Below are 9,953 nucleotides of genomic sequence, written 5' to 3' on the forward strand. Positions count from 1 at the left end.
TCCTGGATCACAGTACAAGACTCAATTCTGTGGAAAATTATTCAAATGGAGCCAGAGGCGCAAAAAGATTTGCAGCACATGCCTCACATGACGATACCCCCTGCGCATGTTGCTACGGGAACGGGGTGCATGTGACATGAGTGCCTGCGACTTCCGCAGACACATACACACACACACACACACACGCACGCACGCACGCACACACACACACACACACACACAAAAGGGCAAAAATAACATGTGGATGATAAGATTTAATTTCTTATATGATAGACTGTTAAATTCCTAATTACTTGCATAGATCAATTTTCCATCATTTTATGCTGCATGAAAATGTTGCGAAAGCCAATAAAATCTAATTTGAGATAGGCTTGGTAAGTGCCAACCTCAAACCACAAACGTTTTTACGTCAATTATTTAGGACTTGGTGATTCGGCGACGACTCACTTTCCTATGACAGCGGGAAGGGGGCGGGTTCAGCGATTGCAACAAGTGTTTTGGGGGTACCCGGGTGGCAGATATCCCTCTGTGGAAAGTTTCAGGACGCTCTTTGGATTTCTGGACAGGAGAGCCAGCGGCTTGTGCACGCACCGAGTGTCAGTGGATGTAAGCGAGGCTCAGATATGTCTCTAAACTGTGTTTGTGATAACAGGGCGACAGGAGCCAGCATGAATAATGATTCCAACCGAACTACTGCCCGGAGCTGCAGGGAAAACACTCCTTTCGCCATCGACATCATCCTCCGTGAGTAGACACCACACATCACTCGTTTACAGGACTCCAGCATCTCAGGTCTTGTCCCAGGATCACCACCGGATAAGGGTCTTTATAGAGTGACTGCACATTGTGCATCATCAGATTTAATCCGCAGCAATTCGGTGATTTTTATGTAAGGGTAAAACGACCCCTTCAGAATAATCAATCAAAAAAAAAAATATATATATACACGAGAAGTATATGCTTAAGTTAACACATTTAAAGTGTAATTAAATTATAACAGACTACAACTTTGTGATCATATATCTAAATGTAAAATCTTGTAAAGGGGCATCTTCCCCCACTACCCGGGGAAGGTGCTGCCCTACCCGGGAAAGAAGCCCCCAGGGGCCATCTTGCTTAATGGGTCATTTTGATCTTGATCTTTCATTTTGATTTTGAAAAAAAAAAAGAACGTTACTTCAATTTTATTTTCATTTTCACATAAAAATCATGTTACATACAAAAGGGGGGCTTCGAACTCTTTCACAAGAAAGGAACTGGAACTTCCTGCAAGTCCCTGGACCCCATGTGAACTGCTGGAAGGTTGTGAGATGGTTTTGTAACGCATCCAGTCATCCTCTTGATTCGTGAAGTTATAATAGAAAGAGGCTCTTTCATATTTTCTGAAGCAGCCAGTCAAACCCTCCAGTGAATAAAGAAAATATAAACGTGAGATACTCTGTTTTTGCTGAGGACCCCCCTGCACCTCCATCAGCAGCTCTGCTCAGTCCACCCGCCCCACGTTTAAAGCACTGACATATGCACATATTAGGCAAAATTGGTATCCACATAACCAGTCAATTAAAGTCACTTGTTCAGACAGAGCTCAGTTCTCAGATGCTGGTTATGTCTTTCAAACTAATTATCAAACTAATCCAGTAATCCATTTCACTGGGTGGTGGTGTTAGTATTGTAAATTCACAATTATGGCACTGACTAATGTTGGATTATCCATTTCATTTTGCTTTTCATTTCTCACTCCTAAGAGGTTTTGCAGCCTGACATTTGCAGGATATGGAGAGGAAATCCACTTAAATAGAGCTGAGTAATACTTTTATTATCTTGTATGAAGACAATCCTGTGTTGATATGGCAAGTACTGGGGAGATTAATGACATTTAGAGATACTTTTTTTTTGCACTTTTTTAAATGTGTTGTTTAAACATTTTTCTACTTTATGATTAAGACTAAATGAAGATTAAAAAATGAACTTCTTTTTATACTGCTATATCACTGATTATGTGAAATCCACAAAGGATCTTCATTTTTGAATTTAAATAATCAATTTTAACACAGTTTTCACCATTTAGGTATGATCGATTGCATGATTGATCGTATAATAATAAATAACCATAACCAATAGGTTTGCCAGGCCAATATATATGGTTTGGCTTTACTTGTAAAAAGTCTCTCAAGTACAATCTGGACCTGTTTTGTCAGTAAGAAAATGGAAATGTGGCCAAATTAGACATCAGATAATTAAGAATACAACAAACAGAATACAGGAAAGAAATACTTTAAGTAGATGAAAGATTTTTGGAATGAACAATAAATACATTTTTAGAAAAGTGTCTCAATTATCCATTGGAATTTCAGGATTTATACCAACAAAAATAAAGTGTAACACATGCCAGAAGACTGTATAGTCAAACTGAGGATGCTTGTGTAGTATTGTGATTTTCTTTTTTGCTTGCTTGTGTGTGGTTTTGTGTACTGATTACCACCGCTGTTTTTGGATACCAGAGAATAAATGATGCAGATCACCAAAAAGCTCTAGTAACACAATTACGGGCAACATGCTGAAACCATTATCACAACCTTTGCCTTCATTTTGAACATAACTGCAGCTTGGTCATCACTTATCTTTCTTTGTCTGTGACGTCTGAGCAATTCAATTGTGACCATATGTGTCTGCTGTTTCCTCCGTTTACAGTTATTCTAGGAAGTTACACTCTGCCGGCTATTGTCTTACGCATTGCGAAATCCCACCTACATGCAATCAAGCTTCTTTCAGAATCATCACTGAGTCAGTCGCTTTTTCCACCATTAACTGCCTATTCTATTTGTTTTCAAGGCTGACTTGGAAATAAACTTGTATTGTGATGGTGCAAAGCTCATCAATATCACATAACATGAGGAAAACTCCCCAGTTTCCAACTAATGGTAAAGTTAGAGGGTCTATCCATTCACTAGCGTGTTTTATTATACGACCAACCTGGTACCCATGGCAACAGTCTGCATTTAATTTCCTGTGTTCCTGTTTTCAATTTCATGCTGCACGTTGCTCCAAAATCAACTTTAAATCATTGTTGAGTCTGTTGAACTCATAGAAAATAAGTCAACCAAACCTACACCCAGGTCTGGGGCATTATAACTGTATCACATCAGTATTTTTTTAACCTTCAAACTATGCTGCTCATATGTTTAGTGAACTCTATCGGCCAAAAGAATGTTTTCTTATTTTCTCTTCTTTATTTATTACACATTAAAGTGTCTAGAACGACTACACCTATGTTATATATTTTGTTGAGTTGTTATCTTACATTATCTCAAATGTTTCCAGAATTTTTCAAACGTAGCAAAATCCATGATTTTAATCAAGGTGATGATCTGTTTCATTTGGTCGCCTGTCAATGACATCATATCCATTCTGCGCAGGTGTCAGTGTTATGGTTGTGGTCAAAATGGACTTTTCTATCCATTTTTAAGCAACGTTTTTATTAGATCTTTGTCGTTTCAACTATGTGTTTTAACTGGATGAAGGATCTTAGTCATTGGAAGCCTGGATCTTAAGTTATCAGGGAAAAAGCTGAGCAAACGTCAGCAGCACCTCGGCACGCTACTTCGAAACATCACTAAACACCGCTTTTTATTATTGTGTTGATTGAAAGGGCCTTAGCAGCAGAAGTTACATACTGTGTGTTAAGGCCACTAATGATTTATTCAACCCGCTAAACTTTTCAAGGGCTTGATAAAGGCTCTAACAACGTATGTACCCATTACCCTCATAAAAACACACTTAAAGTTCATATCAAGTTTCACTTTCTGGAGATTTACCCTAAATCCCATTTCAAATTTAAATTCTTGTATTAAATTACATCTGAAGGTGGTGGAAAGTCTTCTGCCTTGTAGCACATTGTTACCACATTTTCCCATTACACCTGCTTTCAAGTATAGTTTTCCTTATGACTCTAAATATTTTTTATTCCTCTGCACTATCAACAGTGGTGGACAGAAGCGTTATGTTTTCGAGTTGTCCATCTGTTTGTCCCATTCGCAGGAATGCTGTGAGGGACTTTCATTACATCTGCCACAGACATCCAATGGGACTCAAGGATGAACCAATTAGAATTTTATGGTCAAAGGTCAAGGTCACTGTGACCTTTTTGGCCATAACTTTTTTTATGAACTCTTTTCATTTTATTTCCAAATGGTCAAAGGTCAGCTTTACTGTGAAGTCGTAATGTTCTGCAAAAACACTTTTCTGGCCATTATTCAATGCCCTAACTCAGGAACAGGAGGGGAGATTGTGACGATAATTCCTGCATCTTTACTGCTTGGTAAAGGCATACCACCATGAGGCAGTAGTTAAAGTTAGGGCATGTTAGAGTCTTTGCTTTAAGGCTGCTTTTTTAGTTTGTTTTACAACAGTAATTTATCCAGTCTGCCAGAATAAACATTTCAAGACCTCGATGAAAGAGCCAACAGGCTAAATACCCGTTACTTTCAAAATAGCACAAACAGAGATCATATCAGGTTTTAGCCTCTGAAGTTTTCCTATTGGGTGTGAGCTGAAATGAATTGAAGACAGCTAATTGTAACCCCCCCCCTCCCCCAGACTTGGATATCTTTGGCATCATCCTGTACTCCATCCTCACCTTCATGGCGGTGGTGTCTATGCTCGTCTTCATAGAGGAATGTATCTACATCTACAGGAAAGTGCCGTCCAATAAGAAGAGTATAATCATCTGGGTGAATGGGGCAGCACCGGTAAGACACCAGTTTCACCAGTTCCAGGGCAAAATGCACAAGTATCTTCGCATGGTGTTTACCTACTTCTTCTCTCGTTTTCAGGTGATCGCCACCATGTCGTGCCTGGGGATGTGGATCCCCAGAGCCACCATGTTTACTGATATGACCTCTGCCTGGTGGGTTCCTTTTTCTTTGCTTCTCTCTGTCTCACCTTCCATCTCGCACTGTGCTTTGTGTTTTTTTTTCTCTCACAGAGCCCTGCAGTGAAAGATCACACACAGGAAACTTATATGTCATAACCAACCGATACATCGTGTAATGTGTATGGGAGCTATGGCTTTCATTTTCTCCATGTGTTTATCCCCTCTCTTCATGCGTATCTCATTTCACTTCTCCCGTCGCTTATTTTTCTTCGTTCCCGTCCCTCCTCCTCTTACCTGTTTTGTAGCTACTTCGCCATTGTGGTGTTCAAGTTCCTGATCATGATGGTGGAGGAGGTGGGTGGTGACCAGGCATTCCTCAACCGAGCGGGGAGACACAAACTCAAGATCAGCACGGGGCCTTGCTGCTGCTGCTGCCTCTGCCTGCCACATGTGGCCATCACACGGTAAACATATGCACTCTGTGATACACTCAATAGTGTTTTCCTGCCTTGAGAACCAAATTAACACTGCACATTTTCTAACAATACCCTGGGTGTGAACATCCTCTCAGTAACACTTAACAGATGCTTATTTTGTTGGACAGCTCTCAATTATGTGCAATTTAAATTTAGAAATCTGCTCATAATATCTTTGGCATGAAAGTGTATTTCCTATCAGATTTGAGGAACACTCTCTATTGTCTTCGGGGGGGTTATCAACTATAAAGTAAATATTGTTTTATTTCAATAAAAACAACAAAAAAGGCCCCAGTGGTTTTGTTATCAACTATAAAGGCAATATTGTTTTATTTTTTTGACCCTATCTTTTTTTTTTTGTTGAGCTTATCTGTTCCGTTTTGATTTAAACTGAATCAAAAGGAAAGCAGCTGAAAGTAGAGACTACAATGATTTGCACGCCTAATCTTTGCTTAGCAAGTATGGAGTACTGACATTCGTTAAAGTGAATAAGTGCATTTTGGCAAATGCGCCAATTCACTTTTTATGAGCAGAGGTAGATGAGAAGATCAATACCACTCTCATATCTGGGCATTAAATATAAGGCTACAGCCGGCTTTGCTTAGCTTATCTTAGCGCAAAGACTGGAAACAGAGGAAAATGTAACAAAGGTAACAAAACTGCCCTATTGTCAAAAGTTCACTAATCAAGATGTCTCGTTGGTTTAATCCAAACAAAAGGTTGTGGTTTAACAGGGGTGGTTATTTGCTAGCCTATTCCTTGGATAGGGGCCATTGGACGGAGGCAGTTGAAGCTACTGCTAAGGATTCCTGTGGCACATAACCCCCCCCCCTTTAAATAAACAGATTAAATGACATGTTAAACATGTTAAATAGTGAGCTTTAGATGTGCTGGGTGTACCTTGTATCTATTTGATACAGTGTTGCTTTGATATTGAGCAATCCCTGCATTACTGATGTGGTCATTGAAACATATGGCAGTTCTAACAAAGCACAGATCCTGTGCAGCTTCTAACCACATGTTTGAGCAGACAGGTTTGTGCAGAGTTCTCTTATGTAATTTTTGGCCAGTTTTAACGATTGTGTAAACTCAGAAGTCCTCTGTCGACACAGCATGAGTCTACAGTAGATGTACGCCTCTGTGAATACAAGTTGAACACACTCCTGGTCGCTCTGCTCTGTCATGGCTTGGAAACGTATATCATACCGTAGCACAACAATCTCATTATGCTCTTTTCTAGCAGATTAAAGACTGACTGTAGTCACAGCTGCCTGATCAATCCACTCAGTTTCAATAAAGTCTGTGTAAATCCATTAGAAGCAGGCACAGTCTGTTTAGGCTAGATGCAAGTCCCCCTCACATGTTTGGTAATGGCAAACAGGTGTGCTTGTTTTCATTGCTATACATTGCTCAACATGCATTCACTCAGTGAGAAGATACTGAAAACCCATTTGCGTGCATGCACACAGCATGGATGTTGATGAGATGCAAGTCAGGACGAGTTGAGCCCTTTCCTTTTGATCCAGCGCCCAGTTTCCTATCAAAAGTTTGCTTTCAGGATGATGTGTGCTTTCTGGTAAAACACCATATCAAGGTATAATGAACCTCGCAGGGACAATCAATATTGTTGTTTTCCATGTAAGACCATTCAAATAAAGACAGTAAACACATCCCCAAGGCTTTTCTGAATTGTTCAAAACTTCCTGCAATAATAATGCGGGATAGGTTCAGGGCAATGGTGAATTCCAAAATTAACTTTCAACAGTTTTTAAAAAAAAGTTTTTAGAGAATAAAACCTTGTTCTGTCATTAGTGGCTTCCATGAACATGTTTCCTGTGCTCCAACTCCAGGCGCTCTCTCTTCCTGCTCAAACTTGGCTCCTTCCAGTTTGCTCTCCTGAAAATTGTCTTCACCATCCTTTCCATTGTCCTCTGGACGAATGGGACCTTTGACCTGTCTGACGTGAGTTGGTAACAGTTCTGAATGGCATCTCATCATCATGTTATTGTATCCCTAAATCTTTCTTGTACTATTTATTTTCCAAGCATTTTACGATTAACTGATGAGTCATAAAAATAGATGAGTTTGTGGCCGCAGCCCAGACTCCCACTGTTTATTATTACATATCTAGACTTTAAAATTTACTGTATGAAACTTACAGTCATGATGTTGCTTCAATATAGATACTAGTATATACAAATGCAATGATGTTAATGTGTAAACATCATTATTAGTCAAACATGATTATTCACAATTTATAAATCACAATAGTTCTCTCGAACACTTAATGATACAGGTAAAAAAAAAAAAACACATGTTCAGTTCATAACTAATGTATGATGATGAATATGATGATTTAATAAATGAAATAATACAGGGTGTATCATGGCTCCCTTTTACTCTCCATTAAGAAATTAAAACAATCACTATGAGCTTATGTAATTAGTTCATGCTTAATGACTCTTGAATTAATGACTCGTGCTTAATGCAGTCATTTGTATTCCACCAAATAAGCTGAGATTCACTCACTAAAAAAAACATGTCAGATCCATACTCTGAAAGAAAAATGCCGCCTCATCTCATATAAATATAAGCTTTGTCATTCGGCACATGCCAGATGTTCTTTGTGTCAGTTTTGAGATGACTTCTATTGTGATTTGGTGATACATAGATAAAAAATTCATTTGACTAGCTTACTATTCTATTTCTGCTATACCCCAGTGCTTTCAGCAACAACAAAGACTTGCTGGGTAATGCAGCAACTTGTAGTGTTGTCTCTTGTGTTTACGTCTGACAGCCGCTTCACATTTATATAAGAATATAAATGCATGACTCTATGGATTCCAGCTAACGTGGTGGCAAATGAATTAGTGTAGGAAATATTAAAAAACAATATTGTGGCTTGTTTTTCATAACTTTTTTTTTTTTTTAGCAGGGTCTCATTAGTCTCTGTCTCTGTTGTGTGTGTGTGTGTGTGTGTGACTATATTTCAGTTGACAATTACTGGAGCTGCTATATGGATCAACCCATTTGTGGGCATCTTGACAATCATAGCCCTTTGGCCCGTAGCAATCATGTTCATGCACCTGAGGACTGCCCTACGGACACTCAAGATCATCCCCAAGTACGCCATGTACCAGGTAAGGCACAGCAGGAGCATATATGCACACAAACAGCTGTTAACACACCTCATGATAGACAGCTCAACAATATAAAGCTGGCTGTAAGTAAACAGCCATTACTCATAAGATGTCAGGTTATAGGGCTGTCATAAGTTTTTTTTTTTTTTACAGGATTTTCCAGCATTGTGTTTGTTATAGTTATCAATGTGTGTGTGTTTGTAGCTGGTGCTGATCCTGAGCCAGCTGCAGACAGCTATCATCAACATCTTAGCATTGAATGGCACCATTGCCTGCACGCCACCTTTCTCCGCCGCAGCCAGAGGATACAGTGAGTCAACCTCCATTGATACAATCAATCCAATTATCCATGTGTTTGTTTATCCAATCAACAATGATTCATCCATCCGTGCATTCATTTGTTCACCAGGAGAAATTCCCTTGAATTCCTCTTTGATTGTATTCCTTCCTTATCATTTCTACCTCCTTTACTTTCTGCCCCACAGTGATGAGTCAGCAGCTGTTGATCCTGGAGATGTTTATCATCACACTGGTAACACGGCTACTGTACCGACGACAGTACGACCCCTTACCTGAAGAAGAACCCGACAACAATGAAAACACCAAGATGGCAATGCTTGAGTCTGCGTGAGAACGGTGTGTGTGTGTATGTGTGTGTGTATGTGTGTGTGTGTGCGTGTGTGCGTATATGCCATTTTTACATTCCTGCAATTATCATATAAGTAAATATGAATAAATATAAATGTGAATTATATGTAAACCAATCTTGTTGATGTTCATTAAGGTCACAGATGAAGACTGTTTGTCTGACAGGACACATGTAGCCAACTTTATTCAGTGTGATCTGGGGTTTGATATTTGATTTGTTCCTATTTTGTGTCCTCTTTGTATCATTTCAGTTTGTTTTCACCAAAGAAATAGACCATACATGTTTATGCAAGAGGCTTACATGGTAGTACTTTATTTTACAGTTCTGTAATTTCCTTAAATTTCCAAGGATGTGTCCTGGAAAGGGTTGTGGGTATTTGTATCATAGGAATGAATTGTACACAGGCAAAAGACGACCATTGGCCATACAGATTTTTGCATTTTCTACACATGGTTTAATTATCAAGCAACCAAAGAAATCACAGGTCCTGATGCCTCACTTGCTCTGGTACAAAACTACAGATCCTATCAGGTGAATGCTGGTCCTATAGCTGCCTTCCAATATAAACCTGTGGTGCCTATAGTGCTGCTTTGTTATAACAGAACTAAATGAAATAAACCAACAAAACAAATAACTAGGAACATAAGATATTATCAAAATTTAACCTAATTAAAGGAAATATGCAGAAAAAATACACCTATTAAGTGGCGCCTACACTAAGTATAACAGAATCATTCAATAATTGCTGGGTTAGTTAAATTAAGTTTATAAGCAGTTTTTGATTTCAAGACAATTTTTTTTAAAGATCTGCTGCA

At 39.0% G+C, this 9,953-nt stretch overlaps 1 protein-coding gene across 1 annotated transcript; it reads left to right on the forward strand.

Annotated features, from left to right (window-relative positions):
- Positions 1-502: 502 nt before the first annotated feature.
- On the forward strand, positions 503-9,243 carry LOC111237279 (organic solute transporter subunit alpha-like). Its single transcript, XM_022766312.1, has 8 exons — positions 503-744; positions 4,597-4,748; positions 4,833-4,906; positions 5,179-5,337; positions 7,200-7,311; positions 8,343-8,489; positions 8,694-8,799; positions 8,975-9,243. The coding sequence occupies exons 1-8, from the start codon at positions 624-626 to the stop codon at positions 9,118-9,120; spliced, it is 1,017 nt and encodes a 338-aa protein (XP_022622033.1). The 5' UTR covers positions 503-623; the 3' UTR covers positions 9,121-9,243.
- The last annotated feature ends 710 nt before the right edge of the window (positions 9,244-9,953 follow it).

The sequence above is a fragment of the Seriola dumerili genome, unplaced genomic scaffold (assembly GCF_002260705.1).
Source record: "Seriola dumerili isolate Sdu_G_001 unplaced genomic scaffold, Sdu_1.0 BDQW01000822.1, whole genome shotgun sequence".
Classification (NCBI taxonomy): Eukaryota; Metazoa; Chordata; class Actinopteri; order Carangiformes; family Carangidae; genus Seriola; species Seriola dumerili.

Bases quoted from the DNA above. Each gene is read 5' to 3' on its own strand.
- LOC111237279 (XM_022766312.1), top strand. From the start codon at position 624: ATGTCTCTAAACTGTGTTTGTGATAACAGGGCGACAGGAGCCAGCATG. The intron at 7,312-8,342 runs GTGAGTTGGTAA...ACTATATTTCAG, and splicing joins GGACCTTTGACCTGTCTGAC to TTGACAATTACTGGAGCTGC. The intron at 8,490-8,693 runs GTAAGGCACAGC...GTGTGTTTGTAG, and splicing joins CCAAGTACGCCATGTACCAG to CTGGTGCTGATCCTGAGCCA.